At 26.6% G+C, this 22,184-nt stretch overlaps 3 protein-coding genes and 1 long non-coding RNA gene across 5 annotated transcripts; 1 reads left to right on the plus strand and 3 right to left on the minus strand.

Moving 5' to 3' along the window:
* Window positions 1-3,499: 3,499 nt before the first annotated feature.
* LOC105368836 (uncharacterized) lies at window positions 3,500-3,976 on the minus strand. Its single transcript, XR_913118.1, has 2 exons — window positions 3,808-3,976; window positions 3,500-3,708 (listed from the first exon to the last, which is right to left on the minus strand). It is a non-coding gene; the product is annotated as an uncharacterized LOC105368836 (long non-coding RNA).
* Window positions 3,977-5,246: 1,270 nt separating this feature from the next.
* On the minus strand, window positions 5,247-10,905 carry LOC105359067 (tudor domain-containing protein 5). The gene is made up of 9 exons (XM_011495543.1): window positions 9,808-10,905; window positions 9,536-9,732; window positions 9,320-9,461; window positions 9,026-9,247; window positions 8,837-8,941; window positions 6,066-7,041; window positions 5,736-5,943; window positions 5,423-5,639; window positions 5,247-5,347 (listed from the first exon to the last, which is right to left on the minus strand). Exons 1-9 carry the CDS (start codon window positions 10,894-10,896, stop codon window positions 5,291-5,293), a joined length of 3,213 nt encoding a protein of 1,070 aa, XP_011493845.1. The 5' UTR covers window positions 10,897-10,905; the 3' UTR covers window positions 5,247-5,290.
* Window positions 10,906-15,691: 4,786 nt separating this feature from the next.
* Window positions 15,692-17,004, plus strand: LOC105368838 (SPRY domain-containing SOCS box protein 3). The gene is made up of 4 exons (XM_011507966.1): window positions 15,692-15,843; window positions 16,072-16,294; window positions 16,559-16,780; window positions 16,857-17,004. The coding sequence occupies exons 1-4, from the start codon at window positions 15,778-15,780 to the stop codon at window positions 16,925-16,927; spliced, it is 582 nt and encodes a 193-aa protein (XP_011506268.1). The 5' UTR covers window positions 15,692-15,777; the 3' UTR covers window positions 16,928-17,004.
* Window positions 17,005-17,439: 435 nt separating this feature from the next.
* Ogg1 (8-oxoguanine DNA glycosylase) lies at window positions 17,440-18,813 on the minus strand. 2 transcript variants are annotated; one of them, XM_011507968.1, is made up of 3 exons: window positions 18,599-18,813; window positions 18,103-18,411; window positions 17,440-18,036 (listed from the first exon to the last, which is right to left on the minus strand). In XM_011507968.1, the coding sequence occupies exons 1-3, from the start codon at window positions 18,718-18,720 to the stop codon at window positions 17,448-17,450; spliced, it is 1,020 nt and encodes a 339-aa protein (XP_011506270.1). In that variant the 5' UTR covers window positions 18,721-18,813; the 3' UTR covers window positions 17,440-17,447. The 2 variants fall into 2 exon arrangements, with proteins under 2 accessions (XP_011506270.1, XP_011506271.1); XM_011507969.1 differs by having other exon boundaries at window positions 18,615-18,693.
* Window positions 18,814-22,184: the final 3,371 nt, after the last annotated feature.

Below are 22,184 nucleotides of genomic sequence, written 5' to 3' on the forward strand. Positions count from 1 at the left end.
TATATATATATATATATATATATATATATATATATATATTTAGCAACAGTGTCAATTTGTCTTTTTTTGTCATATGCTATTGAATAAATGATATAGCAAAAACAATTAGCAACATTAATGATCACACTGTATTCATTTTTTCTTTTCTCTTCTTCTATTTCGTATTGTTTTCTCAGTGCAGATTTTAAAATAATTATTTTATTGTGACATTATTATCGTATGTTTGTAAATATTAATAAAGATACAGAACATTTATTATTTATTATTTATCTGTTATACGACACTGTATTTATCAAAAAAAAAAATAAATAAATAAAAATAAATAAATAATAAATAAATTAATAAATAAAATTAAAAAAAAAAGCACAAAATAAGTATTCACGAGTAAATTAAGAAAATCAGTAAAACTTAAAGGATCAAACTTGATGACAGCTAATTCTTAGTATGATTTTATAAAAAATGTATGCTAAATTTAATTTTAAAGCAATAATTAAATAAAATTAACACCAAAAAATATAGAATTCTTATTTTTTTTTTTTTTTTTTTTTTTTTTTTTTTTTTTACATTTTAATTTAAAATGATAAACGATAGATCCTTATAATAAAATTCAATTTAATAAATAAAATAAAAACATATATTTAATATTAATCGAGTATGATACGCAGTTTTTACGCAATATTGTCTAATCTGTTAATTATATTTTTCTAATATTTCTAATTCTAATATTCTTCTTTTTTTATTATTATTATTAATGAATTAGGTATTTAATTAAGCGTGACTGTTCATAAAAATAATGGTTACTTTTTGTAGCGAATTATGACGATTAAAATTATGTAATATATTTAAACTGTGTGTTTTATTGTTATGACTTTGAGCTTTTATTAAGTTATGAGATAAAAAAAAGTACTTCTTAAAGATGTCTGAACACTCGTCTACGAGCAGCAGAACAGTCGACCCGATGTTCTCAGAAGGTCATTTTTTATTTCTCCACCGTTATTTATTGGGTAGGTAACCTTGGAGAGTACGGGTAGTTGACAATTTGTTCGCGATAATTCTAGGAATGTTAGTTACGTACAAGGAAGATAAATATTGTTTTCTTTTTAATAAAGGAAAGACGGTGGCATTAAAAAAAAAAAAAAAAAAAAAAAAAAAAAAAAAAAATACATGGAGATAATGAAAACCAAGCGGTTAACGCGAAAACTAATCTTACTCTAATCTTGGCAAGCTCTTCGACTTTTGCGCGATTACACCAGCAAACACATACTCTCGAAAAGTCAAGAAATTTTATATGTATACATAGATCTCAAATGTTCTTTGTAACAGTCGACACTTCTTCTCTAATTGTCTAATTCTAGCTTACATAAACCATTCCACTCCATGCTAATTATAAAGTAAATGAGAATGATTGCAGCTAAAGGTTGAAAATTATATGGTAAATACTAAGCTATTTATTTACTTATAATTTTACTGATTATTTCGCCTTTCTTTATGAAAGTCTCTCTCAAACAGTTGGGAAACGACAGTTGAAAAATTGGAAAAAAGTCACTTTTGTGAAGTCGGAGCGATGAGAGACAAATAAAGATCAGCGTCTTGCCATCAAGCTTATGACGATAGATCTATCGACTATAGCGGATATCGATTACTCGCAACAGTAAACGATGCCAAGCTGATCAGATTCAAATACTTCAATAACGTGGCCTTGCTTGTCTTTTAATTGTTGGTGGATTTGCAATATATCTCGTGAAATCCATTTATGGAAGAAATGGGTGAGGTGAAAGATACATCGAGTGCCGGTGAATGCTCGCGATAATAATACACATACGACTCAAGGTATTTTAGAAAATGATAGCGTTGCCAAAGAAAAAAATGCCAGAGTGGTAGTTGTCGATCGGAAGGCGCGACACATTGAACAGCGTGATGGTAATGCTTTGTGGATTTCTAAATCCAACTTCGATCTCGTTGAAGAGCGACAGTACAAGTACGGATAATTCGGATTATGAACATTAGCCAGAAATGATTTCTGGCTAAGAAGGAAATTAGGTTTACATGAATATCTGTCATACTCTCGTGAGCTGTACCGTACACCGACGCTTTTAGTGTAAAGTTTGGGAACGTCAGGATCACCTTTAGTGTGTGCGTAAGATTGATGATTATTCAGTAAATATTGATCACGTTTGCTTGCGATGCTTACATCACATATCTAGTTACATAATTTCTAATCTAAATTTAGTAGTATGACATGGAAAAGTATAGAATATCATCAAGTGTGTCAGTGGAATAATTCACAAGGTGAAATGCTCACGCATACAATCACATAAACGCGCACATTAGTATATAAATATTAGGCATTTAAGAAACTATCAATGATTTTTTTCTGCATTTTTGAGATACATATATTGACAATATTTAACTACATTGTATATGACATTGCTCTAATTGTTTACAATAAATACTATAAATACAGATTGGTTAATTTAATGGATTAGTCAGGCAATAGCAAAGAGCGCGCGAATGTGAAATATCAAGTATCGTTACAATACATTTTAGTTGAAATTAAAAAATTAAGATATCTTTAATATTATTATTTAAATTTATATGATAAATATCTATAGAATTTACATTGAAACATACATCGATAAGTATTGGATGAGAAATGTATACAAATAATATTCTCCCTACTGCATTCAATTTTCGTAAGCAATGTATAGAAATGTTATTAGGAGCTTATAAAAGAAAATTTAATAATAGAGCGACATTTAATTGTCAGTATGTATAAGCATTTAATTATAAATTTATAATTTATTTATGTAATATCTCGAAATAGCTATTTGAACAATGTGTAATAAATTAATTTGAATATGATGAAAACTTTTAAATTAAAATGCAGTTTCAGTCTAATAAAATATATTAAATGCCTTGAAATTCTAAATTTCCATTACCAAAGGCATAATACATTAAAAAGAAGTTTGTTAAAAATTTAAAGTATTTTATAAATTGGATAACTTTTATTTCATAAAAAATCTAATTAAAATATTTGTTATTGCTAGGACATCTTGCTTACGTTTGATTAAAATTTTATTGTAGATATTAATCAAGGCATAAAAGAATATAATTAATGTTACAAATTGTTAAACATTTAATTCAAATATAAATTTATAATTATTGTTTTATTTTAATATAATAATAAATATTAAGGTATATTTAAAAATGTTTACTAAATAAATTAGAAATTACCTTTATATTTAAATGAAATATAATTACTATCCTTCTAAAATCAATAATAATGATTATTTTGTGGTTCTATATTCTGCATCCTATTAAATTACAATTAAATTACAAATAAATGTTTGCCTGATAACTTTTAAATACATCAATATAAATATCTAATCACATTCCAATAGCTGCAACTGAAAGTAATAAAATTATAAAATAACATTTTATAACCATCCATACATTAGTATATTCTGAAAACAAGGAAGAAAAGTAAATAAAACTACAATTTAAAAAATATAATTTCAGTTAAATACTTTATTTAACTAATTTCCACATGTCTACTTATCTATAAAGTTGCAACAATAATTATGTAATATTGGATATCATTTTCTGATAGATGACAAAATTGCATTTGTAGAACTATTTCTTACTACTTTTGGTACAATATTTATACAGAATTAAAAGACCAATTGCACCGTATGTACTTTTGGCAATCTGCAATGACCATAACAAACAATTCATTATCAAATCTATTTGAATATTTCTGCAGACGACAATTTTTAGGTTAAGTAGACGTTACGTTTGATTACTTACGTTTGCTCGTCCGAAAGTCGTATAACTGTTAAAATATTTTTTAAAACCCTTAAATTGGTTAGGGTCGGATGAATTTTCCGACATCTTTCTACGTTAATCTTACCAATATTTAATAACCAAGAATGAAAGACTCATCAATTTTGACCAGAAAAATACCAAATTATCTATGTTGGCTCCGAACAGCAAACTGTTTCCCGGATGCTCAGCTCAAATAGATCAATTTCCATCGAATGAGGACCGGATGCGATTGTAATAGTAAGAGCGCGACTTTTCAAAGAAATCATTCTTATTATAACGCGAGTCTGAAAAGAAATGTTCAGTTTTTAATTATTTTAACTCCCAACATTAATTGATATGCCGCATATAAAATAAGCTACATCGCTAATAAATAAAACAATTTTTATTATTTTTAATGTCTATTAAACAAATATCTCTTAATACGACATTTCTGACACATAATATATTGATCTTCATTTTCTGCAAATAGATGAAATTATAAAAATTATGTAAAATTATCATTGCTTGTTTTTTTTTCTTTTTCCTTAAATACTTTCTACACTTGAGTTTATTAATTTTATATTATAATATTTCCAAACTTTTTGATAATTTATATATTTTTAAACATCGTAACTAAAGCTTTTCATAATTAATGATGCTATAAGCTTCAAATATTAATAATTGATTCGTCTCATACCTAACTTGATGACTTATAAAAGCTTATACATATATATAATTAGTTATATAACTCTTGTGCCTAAACGAATAAATACAGTATCTTACCCTTGGAACATAAATTTACATTTGTGTTGGTATGATTTTATGCTTAATTATCTAATTATAATTAAAGGTAGAGATTGATTTGGGAAATTTATTAATTGGATTATTATATCATCTGAAAAATTTGAACTTTATCTTAATTATTTTTTAAAATAATATATTTTATTTATTCTCATACATGCTTATAAACGTTGATTATTGATTAGCCATAAATTGTTATTATTCGTAACAATATTAAATTAAATAAAACTATTGTTTTATACTACATCAAATTATAAATGATTGACTTCAGTTTATTAGTTAATATATTATTATTACCACTATTTTAGTAAAGATACTGTATATACGATATTAAAGATTGATAATGAAATATAATTGTTACTTAAACCATATCATTTATTACAGCAAAATGAAATAAAATATATTATAAAAATGTAAACAAAAAACTAATTTGGATATTAAAAAAAATAAAGTTCTAAATATACTAATTATCATTATTAATTATTATTTACATGTAGTACTAACACTTTTGTAATTTAATTAGCATATACATATATATATCCATGTAATTCATAAGTAGGTACATAAATTACTATGCAAACTTTTCTTAAAAAATATAATTTGTTTATATGTAAAAATATTGAAATATAACATTTTGTAGGAACATTGATAGATTATCATTTCATAAAAAATATTTGTATCGAAATTAGGAATCTGTCAATCTTTGTAAGCTTTTAAATTTTCTGTATTGAACAAATAAATTCTGAAATAAAAATTTATTAGTTAATAAATATTTTTAAAACTATTAAAAATATTGATAAAAATAAGTATAACGTACTAAAACATCGAACAATATTTTATTATTATATTTTTCGTACAGGAAACTTTCGATATCTTTGTTATATTGTGTCATTAAAGGAAGTGCCATTTTCAGTATTTTTGTATTTAAAAGATCAAGTTTCACCAAAATGTGTAACATATCTTTTAGATGTACGAGCGTTAAAATAAAATTATCAATTATTTTATTGTTTTCACGCGGTACTTCAAGTGTACTTCTGTAATAAAAATAAATATGCTCGTTAATAATTACATGTGTAAATATTATAATTTACCTCCTCATTGATTAATGTTAATACTATATCATTTATTACTTATCCAATTGTAAAAAAAGTTCGCTGTCAGTTTCTCTGGTTAAGAATTTAAAGTTTACATCGCATTGTAAAATTTTAAGTAACTTAAACATAAGTTTTTCATGTTTTAAATTAGTAAAGGCATCTACAAATTGGCTCGCACATATCCATCCCTCATCATTTAGGTAAAACATATGAATTTTTTTCTTTTGGCATCTTTCACTAAGATCTAAAGATATATTTAAATATTATTAGATAATGCATATTTAAATTTAGTTGACAAATTACAAGAGTTTTAATTCAATTGAATCGTATTTATTTATAAATAAGGATTTTTAATAATTTACTTACTTATTACAGTATACATAAGATTTGTATGTATATGATTAATATTGACCAATGCTAAATTACTACGAGTTTCTGATGAGAGAGATTTTGCAATATAATTGTCATTCGTGTCTTTGCAACCTAAATTGGGTTCATTAATATTACAACAGCTTTTCATGCTTTCATAATTATCATTATTAACACATGTATATATAGATTTAGATTTGCTAGAATTGCTAGAACTACTACAATTTTGTTCTGAAAAATTATTATTTATATTTATTTCAAATTTATGCTCGACGTGCAATCTATCGTAATTCATACATCTGAATTTTAGTTCTTGCTCCTGCTCCATACTAGTATTTCCTTGTAATTGACAATGCGTATTTATATATTCTTTTAAGAGTGCACATTCATTTTCATGGTTGACATTATGTGTTTCTAGTTTAACATTGCAATTTGATGAATAACTATACAGACCCGGTTTAGGTATATGACAATTCAAGTAATTCTTAATGCCTTGATTAAGAAAATTATTCTCATTGCGAGTACTATCCACTTCAGAAAAATTTGTTTTAATATCATTATAATTTTCATTTACATCAGTATCAAAGTTGTCATGATTCTCTACGACAAACTTTAAATTTAATAGATTTTGAGTGCTGCAATTCTCTTTTTCTTCGTTTTCAACATCATTACCATACACACTATCGCTCTTTCCCGAAGTTATATTTATAAGTTTTTCTGCCAAGATATTGATCTGATTTGTCAGGCATCCTTTGTCTTCTATCGATTCAGCAATATTTACTATATCATATTCATAATCATCGATAGAATTGACTTCTTTACTAGGCAATCCCGTGGTATTATCATAATTTAAAGAAGTACTTTTATCATTCGCATTTTCTTTCTTTACCATTGGTTCTTTCAATTTTCCTTGTTTTTCTGGCAACACGACTTCATTGCTTTTATGTATTTTATGTTCTGGAAAATTAGTTGCCTAGATGAAATAAAAAATTAATTTCTGATTTATATATGAATGATTGTAGTATACATATATAAAGTCGAGAAAATTACTTATTTTAGATAAGCTTGAAAAAAAAATTTTTTAACGCCACTCGATTCTATTTCAGTGTATCTTTATTATTATTAATTATCCAATAATTATACATTTGAACAAATTAATACATCAAATTATTCATTTACACATAATAGTTCAATGTTACAAGTAAATTTTTTTCCAAAAGTAATGCTGAATTAATCATTGATTTAAAATTTTTCCAATTTTATTAATTATTAGATAAAATATTTAAGAACAATTGAAATATATTTTCAGCTTCATGATTTTTATACAATTTTAATTTTTACTTTAACACACTTCACTTTGAATAACTAAAGCATTAATAAAATAAAATTGAAATATTCTATATTTCAAATAAAATTAATTGAAATAAAATTATGAAGATTTACAATTTAATATATGAAATAATACATATAATATACAAATAAATTAATATTGCTAATGTTCTTCTTCGTATGACAAAAAGTAATTTGCAATAAATATGTTTATATATTATTATATAGTTGATAATGTCAATCAAATCAATATTTAGTTAAATACAGAAACAAAAAGTGCATAAAAAATATGATGTACAAGATACAGATTAAGAAATACAATTTATAATAAAAAACATAAGAACTATCTAAATTTATTAAAACAATTATTCCTAAATGACGGAACGTAAAATTGAAATAACTGGAGGTTTAGTTTTTAATAATTAGCTGGTAGTACGTCAAAATATTATGTTCAAAAGATTAAAATGTATGAATTATTAACTTTAGCAATAAAATGGAATTATAATTTACATTTGTACTTGGATTAAAATAAATTTAGCGTGCATGTTACATTAAACATATTTCTTTTAACCATAATTACTAATATTAATGCTAAAAATATAAAATCACTTTTATATCAATCAACCGTGAAGATTTAAGAAATTTTTCTTAGATTATTATCAAATATTTTTATATGACAAAATTTCGTTTTATGTATTTCATTAATTTTCTAACATTCAAGATATTATTATACTATTGGATTAATATTTGTTACATTGTTTAAGAAATTGTCTTTTTTTTTTCTTTCAAAAACCAAAAATTTGTAAAAATAATGTTGAAAAAATATTAAACATTCCCAATTTTATGTTTTAATACTTTTACATTGTAAAGTATAAAATTTTACGAAATATTGATAGAATAATTAAAATAATCGCTTAGTGCATTAATTCTACTAACATATTTAATAAAATATATTAATTTTAAATTTATAGAAACAAATAGGTATTATAAGTCTTCAAGCATTTTAAATATAAATTTATTAAATTTAATATAAATTAATGAATAACAATACGAGTTGATGTAATTATAATGTGAATATGATCGCATGAAAGAAGTATTATTTATTCATTTTTTTTTTTTTATCTAATTTAATTACCTATTGATTTAGTTAATAACTTTTTATACAGATTGAAAAGTTTTTGTTCATAAATATTTTCTTCGCCCTTTTTATCAATGGACTTATTGGTCGATGAAGAATTAGATAAATATAATGCACAATATTGTTCAAGCGCAGCTTTTTTCATCTCATTACTAATATAATTTTCTGTACTTGACAATTCTGAAGGAATTATATTTTCAGTATGCATTTTTTTTCTGGATTCAATGCTTATTAAGTCAACTTTGTTTTTTCTCAAGCATTGTCTATAATGTTGGAAAATAAAGTTATTACAAATACAAACCGTTTTATCCCACTCTGCTAATTTATTTACTACCATCCAATCACTTATATGTATGTCAACCAAATCGTCGCTTGTGTCCGTTAACGTTATCATCATGGTATTCTTCTGTAAAACAAATATATAATAAGGCAATTATTGTAATTAAGAAATTATAAAAAATAATACGACTACAGTATGTTAATAATTTACTTCTTCGTTTATGGTAGAAATTTTAGCAATCAAAGGTATATTCCACACTTTATTGATAAACTTATTAACAGATAAATTGGTCCACACATTACTTCCAATTGGTTTAATACTATATAAACCACAAGCTATTGCTTGTGCCGGTAAAGTACAAAATTGTTTATTTAAAAAATACAATTCGTTTGGACTATAAGTTTGTACAGTTCCATAATCATAAAATAAAATCTATACGAGAATTTATTATTAATAATTAATAATTTTCATTAAATATTTAAATAGATTAATAATTTGACTTACCACGATAAGATCATTTGGCTTAATCTCTTCGATTATACCTCTGTGCCACACTTTATCATAAATGCAGGCAATATTAAGTCCTTGCTTTAACATATTTTGTGGTACTTTATAAGAAGGTAGATCTTGTCCGTTGTAAAAGTCACTGCGAAATAAAGATAATCAAAAACACTTGTTACATCAATATTAATAATATTTTAAATATACATTGAATATTACTTTAATGCAATCATGAGCTTATTAAGTTTATTTCTATTTTTCAAAAGTACTATCCAGAAGAAAGAGGGAGTAAATATTTCTGAAATAACAATTTCAATATATTCTTGATTAACCAACGACGTAACGAGTATATTATTTACTCTATCACCAAGATTCATAACGTCGTCAGGAAGCAATTTTTTAGATTCTCCAATTGACTAAAATAATATGTACACTAACCACTAATTTCTAAGTATTTTAATTTAAAAAATTATTGTAACAAGTATTCTTACCAATCTATTAGGAACTGATTCAAGATCACTCGCAGTATTATTATTGACATTATAAATGAAATTCATTGTCTTCGCTTTGTAATTCCCTTTACTATTACGATCATTAGAAATTGTTTTTGCGCTAACTACTAATTGTTTTTTATCGTGTGATAAATTTACAATATGAAAGATTTCTGGTAAAGCAGCAATAAAATTAGTTATACTGTGAAATCCAAGATTATTATAGTCTAAATCGGTATTATATTCAAATTTATATATGCTTGGTAATTCCGAACACCAAATTCCATCCAAATGTTTGTCTATTAAATCTTGTAATTGCATTTTTAACCTTTCTGGAATAATATTGTTTGATGAATTAATCTCTGCCGATCGCACTTTCTTTTCATCCTTTAAAAGTGGATAAATACTTTCCTTAGATTCTTCTATACTTAAACTACCATTATCAAATGCTAGATTTTTATTAGCTATATCATTTAATGGTGAGATATTTGTTTTATATTGTTCTAATTGCACTTTAAAATAAATATAATTATGTTCGATACTTATCAGATCTGAAAACTTATATAGGTCGGAATTTAAATTATTCATACTGTATAACCTTGCATATTTATCATTAAGACGTTTTCTCACTTTATAGAGAATTTCAGATTTTTGTATCTTATGATTTATTTCTACGGTATTAAAGGAACATTGAAATTCTTGAAGAACTTGATTTAAGATATTATAATAGTTAGGAAAATTTCTTTGCTTATGGTTCTGATTGTACTTTTTTGTCTTCACAGATTTCTTTTGCCTAGCGACTAAAGAGCTAATATGTACAGATTTTTCAGTATTAACATGATAAACGCATAGAGTATTATCTGGATTAGATTTAAGTCTCAAAGTGTCGGACATACTATTTAAAAATTCCAATAAATTTGGATAATTAAATTCTCTAAATGGAATATCTCTGCCTTCCATCCTACTGTACATGGCATTTAATTCATTTACACTAATGTCATTACGCCCTTCTGAAATTAATAATGATCTCAAAATAGCTTTGACTTCGTTGAGTCTGTTTAAACTCGTACAACTTGATGATTTTGACATTTTGAATGACTTTATTCTAATTCAAGATAATATAAATGGCCATTCATACATGAACAAAGTGATAGTACAAAACACGTGATAAAACAAAAAAACAAAAACAAAAACAAACAAACCAAAAAAAAAAAAAAACGGTTTGATAAAAATGCAGTGTTATAGCAATGTTATTATCCCACATAAATGAATATAAAATAATAAAATTAATAAATTAATTAATTATAGGCTGATGATTGGTAATCTTCACTTCATAATCTTCACCGATAATATTAAATAATATTAACACACAAACGAGCTTCAAAGTATTTCCAAGTCATGTGGTCACTTTTGTTTTATTTCCAATTATCTTTCACATATTACAAAAAAAAAAAAAAGAAAAGAAAAAAAAAAGAAAAAAAAAATTACCGGTAAACGAAAGTTCTTTCTACACAGTAATGTACAAAAAGTATAATTTTATGCAATAATTTATCAGACAAATAAATTCAAAATAAAGTCGAAAACAATTATTATATCAAACACTGAATTTAGGGTGCAAGTTTTATATAATTTTTTTGGATTATGCGCAGTAATTATTTTATACTGATTGGTTGTAGCAAATGCGATCGTTTAAATTATTTGCTAATTAAAGGATAATGGTCGAGCCGCAGAATTCGCTCGGAGTTAATATCAAGAAACGGCATAAATTCAAAAATACCGTATAACGTATGGAAAATTTTATTGTATCACGTAGATTATTGCCTAATTGATTCGTTTGCCCAATTCCTTTGTACGGCCTATATATCCACACTTATACGCATGCATATATACATATATACATATATACATATACATATACATATATATATATATATATATATAAGTTTTTTGATAAAAATAGTATTGTTTGTAACTCATTCGGGTAGAAATATCAGCAATATCTTCACTCTGAACAATCTTCCCATTCTCAACGACACAAGTGACAATTTATCAAATTATTATTACTAAATTTACACGATTAAATGATTTCGTATAGGAATGAAGCACACTCTAGTTCTGATATAACTCGAAAGGAAAACATTGAAATATGCGAAAAGGACATTGACTAGACAACATTTTCCAAGAACTTGATTTGTAATAACGAATATTACTTGAATCAAGCACGCTACTTACAATAGTCATTTATTGGAATGCATAGCACATCAGTTATTTCAAGATGGATTCTGTTTTACGTGTCACATCGTTATTCATATTATTTAATATGTCAATTTACAAACTGTACGACGATAAAATACTTTCATTTTTTGTTACTCATGGGACTAGTAGTTTTTTTTTTTTTTTTTTTTTTTTTTTTTTTTTTTCAACAAAATTCTTATGATGCATTTGCTTTTATAAAGCTATTTTATGAAAGATCCAATTCAAAAAGTCAGTATTAAGAAAATTTTTAGTTGAAAGTAAGAATTTTGTAAATGGATAGTCGCTATAATAAAATATGATTATAATAGAAATAATATCCTTCCCAGAAAAATTATTATGCGTTTGCACCAGATTTGCAAATGCAATTTAATGCAATTTATAAAAATTTTATTAAATATATTATTGTTATTATTGTTATTCTTATTATGATATACGCGTATAAGAGATATTTATTGAAATATCATCATAGTAAATAATTATGTGCAAAATGTGTATGTAACAAGCCAACATGAAAATAAAATATTCATCAACTGTAAATAGCGATAAAAGATGATGAAACTTTAATTTTTGACACTAATATACCTTCTTATTAAAAAGAATGATCAACAATATTAAACGTTTAATTGTTTATACTACGTTTTTTTTTCTCTACCTCTTTAATAGTCTTTAGTTTTCTTATAATTCTTATATGTTTGGCTATTTTAGTCTTTTCATTCGCAAAACAGATTTAAATGAATAAATTCGTTGAAGCATACTTGCAACGCACCTGCCACATGCATTATAAACACGAATAAAATAACAATTTTTTTTTCTTCTTTTTTGTTTTTTTTTTTTTTTTTTGCACGTAAGTTAAATGTACGTTCGACGTTACTTTTAATACTTTTAAAAAATCGATTGCATGAAAGGCCAGATAACTTTCTCGGGACTTTCCATGATATTTAAATGATACTTAAATAATAATTATTGCTTAAGACGCGGCCCAAAAAGAGCTTGGAATTTAAATTGAAAAATTATCGTCCACCTCAATGGCAAACATTTGAAAAGCACGGCCCGGGCGTTCCGGGGTTTGGTTGTCGTGAAAAATATCGGCATTTAACAACAAGTCTTCGATTATAATTTATAATGTTTTAATAGATGCTTGTGTCCGATGTCGTCCCAACCTGTCCCCATACGACTTCAAACGACCAAATTCATCATCGACGTAAGAAATGGCAGTTATCTTTGCAGACAGGCGATCGTTCGGTCGTCGCTGAGGGAAGGAACGCAAATCAAATAGAATTTTAATGATATTCAATGAAAGCGAGGATCCATCATTTTAAAGTTCTATTCTTTCAAAGCGGACAGACCACCCCCCGTCATATAATAAATACCTGATAATCGATATTTCACGTTAATTGTCCTCAATGTCCCCGAATTGCAATTATTGTCGTGACAAATATTTTTCTAATAAATTTATGATAAATGTAAAGAAAAAGATAATTTTAAAATATTTTTATGCGCATAGAGAGAATTAATACATCATCATCCCCCCCCCCCCTCCGCTCCACGCCACCAAATACCCGTGTGTTGTCAAACTCTTCTCTAACTCACTTATTTATATCTATATTATTATATAACAATTATAATAATAAAAATAGTTTGACAAATAATTCAATAATTATATTCTTCATCGTATTTCACCGGACGGACGACGACACAACACACACACGCCACGCCCACGCGCGCATAGAGTACTTAATAAATAATTATTGAACATAAATGATGAAGAAGGAGTAGGAGAGGGGAGGGAGGATATGGAAAGGACTGTAAAAATAATCAATAAATAACAATAATACAATAGGTAGGAGTATATAATAATAAGTGGTAAGTATTAGTGGCGCGAAGGAGAAAAAACTTTGGTGTATTGTACTAACACACTTTTCCCTCCTACTCTTTTAACTATTCTGTTCATCCCTTCCCGTTCCGTCCCCCGTCACGTCCCTTCCATCCAAAGGAGACATATTGAATGGTGATGGTCGATGATACGATGGATAGTGAGATATAATTATGTTTGTATTAGTTAAGATGGGCCTATCCGCACTGTACTGCAATGCACGGCAGACCCGTGGCAGGATCGGAGCAAGCTCCCGTCATCCCGCCGACCGAGAAAAATACGGTCGATATTCAGGCCCCCAGATCGGGGGCGTATCAGATATCAAGCTGATAAGAACAGATACTACACTTTGATCTTAGCCATTAGGCCGAGAAGCGATACCGGAGTATGCTTCGAGCGGGCTATTTATTCACATGGAAGCGTTGTTTCGATTGCGCAATGGCGTTCGCCATCTAGCGCCTAATGCCAAATGCGTTGCTGAGTGAAGCTTGGAAGCGTCGGGCTGTAGAATTATTTTGTGCGGGAGAAATTTTGAAGGCGAGCGATGCGATAGATTGAATTATGAGAAATGAGTATTTGAATTGTGAGGGAATATGTTGAATCGAGACGATGTAATTTTTAGAAATATTTTTTAAACGAATGTATCGGCTTTGCATTGATATTATGATTTGACTTTATCGTGGCATAGTGCATAGTGCGCGCGTCCTAGTCATTATTTCATAATGAATAATTGTAAAATGAATGTGATCGGAAGTAAATGTTATTTTGCCTTCGTATTGGTTTAGTTGTCAAATTTATTAAAAATCATTGGTTCGCATATTCGACGAAAAGTAGAATGAATAGTTAACAATTGCGTACGTTGGTTTATCATCGAAGAGTATAACAATTATAAGGTGGTAATTCATATTTACAATAGACGATACTATAATTTTCTCAAACTTATATCTCTATGTTCATTTATTTTTTAAATATCTCTACTCGCTCGTGTTGTTATATTTATTTTAAATAAATTAAAAACGATAAGAACAAAGTTCTTTCCCTTTGGTTTCAATTGTTTTCCCGCCGATAAATGACTTGGAACGCTACTCACTCTGGATAACTATTTTTATAAATAAACTATTGGAAAATTGAAATGTCGAATGATCATCAATGTTATGTTAAAGCAAATTGACGAATTCTATACATTATACATGCCCATCGATAACGCTGTATAGGGACGCTTATATATGGTTAGTAAAATTACTATAATTGAGTAGTGTGTGTGTTGGGTGGCGGGGGTTGGGGGGTAGGGGGGTGACAAACAATATGGCTTAAGTCATATCCATGGTACGTCAGCATTTTACTTTATTTTATGCGTGAGATTTTCAATTTTCAAAATGTAAAATCCACCAAATTTATTAAATTTATAAATCCAACAGTACAGCGTTCTATTTGTATGCGTACAAAACTATGTGTAATAAAATTATAAAAATAATACCTTTTAGGTTTAGGAAAGTATGAATTGGACTTGCCAATGTTTGGTAAAGAATTTATAGATGTCAAATTGTTTAAAAATGGATGATGACTGTGAGAAAAGAATTGCACGTGAGTTATAATTAAATGTAACTTAATTTGCGACTTAGCCCTTATGAATTTAACGTGCCCGAATTAAATATAACGAGTATATTTTAATTAAACAATTAACAAAGACTTTGACTTGTTGTTTTAAACTTATTACAGAGTATGAATCTATCTGGGATACATCGCTGGAGACTTCCAAAGTGCAGGTGGAAAAGAAGCTAATTGTGAAGTTCCATCCTGGATATAGTACGGGTACGGTTGGTATCAGAGGTGACACGGCGATGTCAAGCGGTAGACACCATTATTGGGAAATAAAAATGATCACACCGGTTTATGGGACAGATGTGGTAAGCTGTGACATATATATATATATATATATATATATATATATATATTTTTTTTTATTATATAATTTTATCGTATGTTTGTGAGTATAATACAAATTTATTTTTATGGTACTTACCTTGACAAAGCATGACTTTACTTTAAACTAAAATAAATTCTATGTCTTAAAAATATTGTTTCAGATTATAATTACATGTAGATAATTTACAACTGTTAAACCTTACTTTTAGATGGTGGGATTTGGCACAAAAAATGTAAATTTAAGCGAAGGTACATTTTGTTCGCCGTTAGGAAGTAATAATGAATCGTGGGGTTATTCGTATAGGGGTTATATACAACACAATGGGCAATATGAGAGTTACCTTGAACATTTCAAGCAAGGATGTTTGGTAGGAGTTTATTTAGATACGTGGAGAGGAAAACTTCAATTTTTTATGAATCGAGCTCCAGTTGGTTAGTCATTGAATTTAGTAATAAAACTTACATAATTGCACACGATTAATTATTAGAATTAGATTTTTTTTATTACTTAAAAATTCCTTCGTATATAAATAGAAGATTTTGTATACGTTAGAATAATATGCATAGTCTTAATACATTTACCATGCTTTCAACATTGGATGTATTCAAACAATTTATGTACAAAAAGCCAAACGAGCCTATTCATTATTCATTGTAATAGAAATTTTTTATACTTTTTTATTAAAACTATTACAGGTTCTGCTTATACTGTATTAAACGAATTAGAATTATATCCCATGGCTTGTTCCTCATCCGCTAAAATCATAATGAAAATTACGTACAGTTCTTCGTTGCCAGTATCATTACAAACGGACTGTATACCAATGTTAACACCTTTCCAACGCATTTATCTACCGCTCTGTTTCTCGGGACAACATTTTCTAGATGTTTTTGCTGACATTCTAAAGAAGTTATATGGTAAAGATATGTCTCATCTTAAAAAATACAAATTATATTTTTCCTTGGTGACTACTAACATTATTAATAATTTTAGATAAAGCTCATAATGTCCATATTTATGTAGAAAGTGAGATTGAATTAAGCGACGAGAGTAGTAGTGATTAGATCGCTAGAATATATCGTTAGAAATATATTTTTATTTTTTATTAAATATGTACAATGAGTAAGTATTTGCATTTTAATATATAATACTAGATGATATTTATTTTGTATTAGTTGTTTGTATGAGATTGAAAAAAGAATGAAAAGGTAATCCTAAAACTAAACTTATACTTCTGCGATTCAATCCCAAGACTTACTATTTTATAAAAATTAAGGCAATCATTCGGTAATATTTACAAATTATTGAAAATTTAACAATCGTTTAATTTTCATAAATTACCAAAGCAAATTTAATAATATATAATATTTAATTATTAGTATAATAGAGAAATTTTAATTAGTATATTTATTTTGTGATTTGTGATTGCTTTGAAAATTATTTACTTCTATACACAATCGTAGAATTAATACATTGTACATATTTATTTTACACATTATTACAATAAAAATTTTTTACAAACATTGTACAAACGATAATACGATAATTACCTCTACAATTATTAAAAAAAAAAAAAAAAAATAGCTATTTAACTTTGGTTATTTTGGTCGACTTTTTTCTACCCTGCTGAATAGATCGTTTCCTGTTTTGACTATTTGACGAATTAATTTTCATACAAAATACAATAGCTTGAGCCCATCCAGCCAACGGACCCCACAATCTGCGTAAATACGAACTCACTTCTTGATTAATTTTTGGTGTAACGTTACTTTGTTTACTCAAATGTGGTATATAATTAGTACAAGCGACTTGAAATATATGAGTATCAACAGGAATAGCTTCTAAATGTCCTAATGACATAAGACAAATGCAGTCTGCTACTTTGGGTCCAACGCCTGGAAGAGACATAAGACTCTCTTTGGCAGACTCGTAAGTTGTACCATTCTCCTTCTTTAATTGCAGAAGCCATTTTTTTCCTCCCAAACTCAATAGTTTCTGGGCACTTTTAGATATGTAGCCTGCTCGATATCCGAAACCTTCCTTACGAAGATTAAATTCAACATTAGGCTTACTAAGTGCTTCTATCGTTGGAAAATCATAATACTCTTGATCTTCAATGGCGCATATCCTTGTGCCAAATATTTTACATAATTTTTCAACCATTCCTGATATTCTAAAAAATGAATCGAAGATAGATTTACTTTGTATTATAAAATCATAAAATCAATATTATACAAACCTGATTATATTATTATTTGAACTACAAATAAATGAGAAAAGATTTTCAACGACATCTTGATTCAATATTCTAACAGCTCCTAATTTATTATAACTTTCAAAGTGAGAATCTACACTTGCCCAGGTCCTCAGATTTTCCTTCAACGATAAATTCAATCGGAAATAATCTGATAATATTTTACTGAATCCTACATCCTCTTTTAAGCTTCCGTGTATTGTATAAATTAATTTATCATCATTTTGCATCAATGTCCAAACTGTACTAGAAAAGACACCACGAAAACTCTTTCCATCGTTGCATTCTATCCATCTAAAAATTAAATTGAAAAAAGAAAAATAATTCAAATATATTTATATCATTTTAATAAATACTCGTCTATAAATACTTAATAGTCATAATATTATTAGTTTGGTTATGTTTTCATAATTTAAATTTATTATACTTAAAATAGACAAGTTGCATTTTATAAAGTTTTCGACTTTGGGTCTTCGCTTACCTAAAACTTTGCCCACCTTTTAATGTTATTCTTAAATCAAGCTCTTTTATATCACAAAAAATACTTTTCTCTTTTTTAGAAATATTTTCGCAACTTTTATAACCTTCACTGGTCGAAGTCATAGTCCGTAGTAATCAAACATATTGAAAAAGAATTTTCCTCAATATTTAACAAGTTCTTTTCAATGTTGTGCCATAATCATTGTAAAATAAAAACATTAAGACATTAAACATTTACAAAAATGTCAAAATAATTAGTTAATAATGATTATAAATGGCGCGTAAGATAATATTTTTAGTAATATATTAAAATACAATTTTTTCTAATAAACGAATAAATAATAATGTTTAATTTTATTTAGTTATATTGTTAAAATCTATTACTCTAATTGAATATTATTTGTACATAAAGTTACAAGTAACAATTATTACACTGAATTTTTTATTTTAAATAAATGAAGCATTTATACAATGGATTTGTAATAAATTTACTAAGTAAGACAATATTGAAATGTTATTAAAAATGTAAGTATTCTTTTTTTTAAATAATACTCGAGTTAAACGTACAATTTCAAAATGCATTTTATAATCTGTGCGCGTTTGCGCATGTGTATGATCCATGATGATTTTATAATCACTCTGTGTGTGCGTGTGTGTGCGCGTGTGTGTGCGCGCGTGTATGCGCGTGTGTGCGTGCGTGCGTGAGTGAGTGAGCGAGTGCGTGCGTGTGTGCGTGTGTGACTGCGTGTGAATGCGTAGTATATGCAATTGCAAATGCATTTCATAAAACAGCGTTACAAATTATAATATGTAATACCAAGAGATATTATTTCATTATTAGTAAACTTATCAATGTTTAATAACTTGATGGATAAATTTTGTAATAGAATAATTCGATGAAGTATTAATATATATATATATAACAGAAAATTCTACTTATCTGTTTTGTAAAATTAAAAAAAAAAAACTTATTAAATAATAATTTTATAAATCTTTTGTTAATTAATTTGATTGATTACGATAATGAATGATTCGGTGGAGACGAAAAAATGACGAAGGTATTTATTACTAGAAGTACATTATCATTTATTTTAAATATGAATATTGATATTTCAATTTTTAGCCTCTTTTAATCGGGTGAAATTTCTATAATAATCATCGAGTGATGCTATTTCACATTGCAAATAAATTTATCTCATACACTCGTACGGAAACGTGAAGGTCATGAAGCCTAATCGTTCCCAGATTTTCTTGGGTAAGACAACATTCTATTTTTATTTATTCTTGTTCCTTTTGCTACTCTCATTCGTTCAGAAATAATTTAGTTGACTATTCTCTACTTTATCGTTTGGCTGGTCTCATCTTCTTATTCGTTAACCTACTCTGTTGGTAGAGCATTATTATAATTAAAAAAGATAAAATTATTAGAAATTTCATTGTAAAAAAAAGAAGTGAAATATTAGTATGCTATTAATTGACGACGACTAATTTCATTATATTTATGTTAATCTAAAGTTTATTTCACTAGAAGAATCTTGTGCATCTAATTTTGCTTTCCTGTTTATTCTGAATTATTGACGTAATGTGTTGATCAGTTGATGTAAAGTTGGACAATTTTTAGTATCAGTCAAACAATCACTTTTCATGCTGATTAATTGTATTTACACTTGTTTCGAGTTTTCATTGAGGGAAGAGATGAGACTATGTAGATAAATTGATAAGAGCAACAGTAGTATTTTTATCTTTTTTTTTTTTTTTTTTTTTTTTTTTTTTTTATAAAATTTGCAAAAATAAATTATCACTAGATTCAAATGGTACTTTTAATTATAATAAAAATGGTAGATTTATTATAAAGCAGCAGAAAAAAATATAATATGTTAATAGAATAAAACGATATTGCGCAGTAATTATATGCTAATAATAAATAATACAGAATACAAATTTTGTATTTAAACAGCAATGGTTTTTTTTTTTTTTTTTTTTTTTTTTTTTTTTTTTTAGCAAGTCAATTAAGTATTAAATTCGACAGATTAGACAGTAGATGTCAAAAATGAATCAAAATATATCTGTTCTTTCAAATTTCAAATTCTTTCCATAGAGAATTCAAGACTATTAAGAAAAGCTACAAATAACGAGTAAATCGGCTTGTAAATCTTAATAAGAATCCAAATTATTTTTATACATGTACTGTACAATACATTTACGATTTGAATGTGTATGTTTTTAAAGAATCTTTAAGTCATCAATAAAACTAAAGAAGAAATGCAAGAGAGTTGTTATTGTCTATAATCTGTTTATAAAATGGATATTACACCTGCACGTTTATACATATATCTTCTAAATAGAATTTCGTTTGGTAAATAAACATAGTTAGACTTGGCTTGACATGCAAATCTGATGTCATTCAAAAAAAAAGAAAAAAGAACAAAAAAGTCAGACATAAGTTATTATTATATTGGCATATAAATAATTGTTGTTTTGCGTAATACTAATGCGTAATAATAATCAAGCAAGTGTTAGTGCCATCGTTTACTCGATAGTATTTGCATGAAGTATGATACGTTAAATATTCATATTGTTTTTCCAATTCTTAGTTGTTCATTAGCTCTAAATATATTTAAAAACCACTAACGATCTGTATGTAATGTAAGCTGTACTTACATTAATTAAAAATTGATAATGATAAAATCCTGAACGCTTGTAGATAAATTTGCGGTGGCAAATGTTGGACTTTCTTCTGCTGAGGCCTAATTGAAGAACAATATTTTAATTACCCGATTATTTGTATGTATAAATCGTATTATTAGTCAAGAGTTTTTATTCTACAGTGATGCAGAATTAATCACTACGATTGGATTAGCGAATTAAATTAAAAATATCAATAAATATACTTATTTAATCATGTAAATCTACCGTTTGGATTGTGCAGATATATAATATTAAAACAATGTTTATAAAATGCAATTCAATGCAAAGAAGTGAAAATAAAATGAAAATAATTAGAAATAAATATCGGCATAAACTCAATGGTCTTGATAACGAAAGAAATTTCAAAATCTAAACATTAATTTTTAATAAATAAACGAGGCCTATAAAAAGACGCGTTAATTTTTTCAAGACTATTTTTGCTTAAAAAAAGAAAAAGTTCATAAAGTTAAAAAATATTCCTATTATTTAAATATATCGCTATAATAATAATAAAAAAAGGAAACAAAACAAAAAACAAAACAAAAAAAAAAAACAAAAAAAAGAAAACATAATTTTGTAAATTAATTTCTATTAATACGAAAACATTAATAATAACGAATTATATATGAATATAATTCTTCATTCTCTCCTAGATTTGACTGAATTTCACTTTCAGTTCATTACTTTGTTAATTAATACGATAAAAGATTCGTTATATTTCAAGGAAAAATATGCGTGTTTCCCAATTAAAATAAATTAACAAGTTTAACAGTAGTATTTTATTGTGAAAGGAAAATTTGTGCTGCGTCAGCAGACTCAAAAATTCAATAGATCATCAAAAACGATGAGAAAGATATTTATACGACATTCTTTGAAATTTATTACAAAATCGTAATCAA

The sequence above is a fragment of the Ceratosolen solmsi genome, unplaced genomic scaffold, assembly GCF_000503995.2.
Source record: "Ceratosolen solmsi marchali unplaced genomic scaffold, CerSol_1.0 scaffold1, whole genome shotgun sequence".
In the NCBI taxonomy this organism is placed as follows: Eukaryota; Metazoa; Arthropoda; class Insecta; order Hymenoptera; family Agaonidae; genus Ceratosolen; species Ceratosolen solmsi.

Coding starts and splice junctions, on each gene's coding strand:
- LOC105359067 (XM_011495543.1), bottom strand. CDS start 10,896: ATGTCAAAATCATCAAGTTGTACGAGTTTAAACAGACTCAACGAAGTC. Junction 8,942..9,025: donor TTTCTACCATAAACGAAGAA/GTAAATTATTAA, acceptor TTTGTTTTACAG/AAGAATACCATGATGATAAC. Junction 7,042..8,836: donor TAGCAGAGTGGGATAAAACG/GTTTGTATTTGT, acceptor TATTTCATCTAG/GCAACTAATTTTCCAGAACA.
- LOC105368838 (XM_011507966.1), top strand. CDS start 15,778: ATGTCAAGCGGTAGACACCATTATTGGGAAATAAAAATGATCACACCG. Junction 16,295..16,558: donor TATGAATCGAGCTCCAGTTG/GTTAGTCATTGA, acceptor AAACTATTACAG/GTTCTGCTTATACTGTATTA. Junction 16,781..16,856: donor CATTCTAAAGAAGTTATATG/GTAAAGATATGT, acceptor TAATAATTTTAG/ATAAAGCTCATAATGTCCAT.
- Ogg1 (XM_011507968.1), bottom strand. CDS start 18,720: ATGACTTCGACCAGTGAAGGTTATAAAAGTTGCGAAAATATTTCTAAA. Junction 18,412..18,598: donor AAAGGTGGGCAAAGTTTTAG/GTAAGCGAAGAC, acceptor TTTAATTTTTAG/ATGGATAGAATGCAACGATG. Junction 18,037..18,102: donor TCAAATAATAATATAATCAG/GTTTGTATAATA, acceptor TTCATTTTTTAG/AATATCAGGAATGGTTGAAA.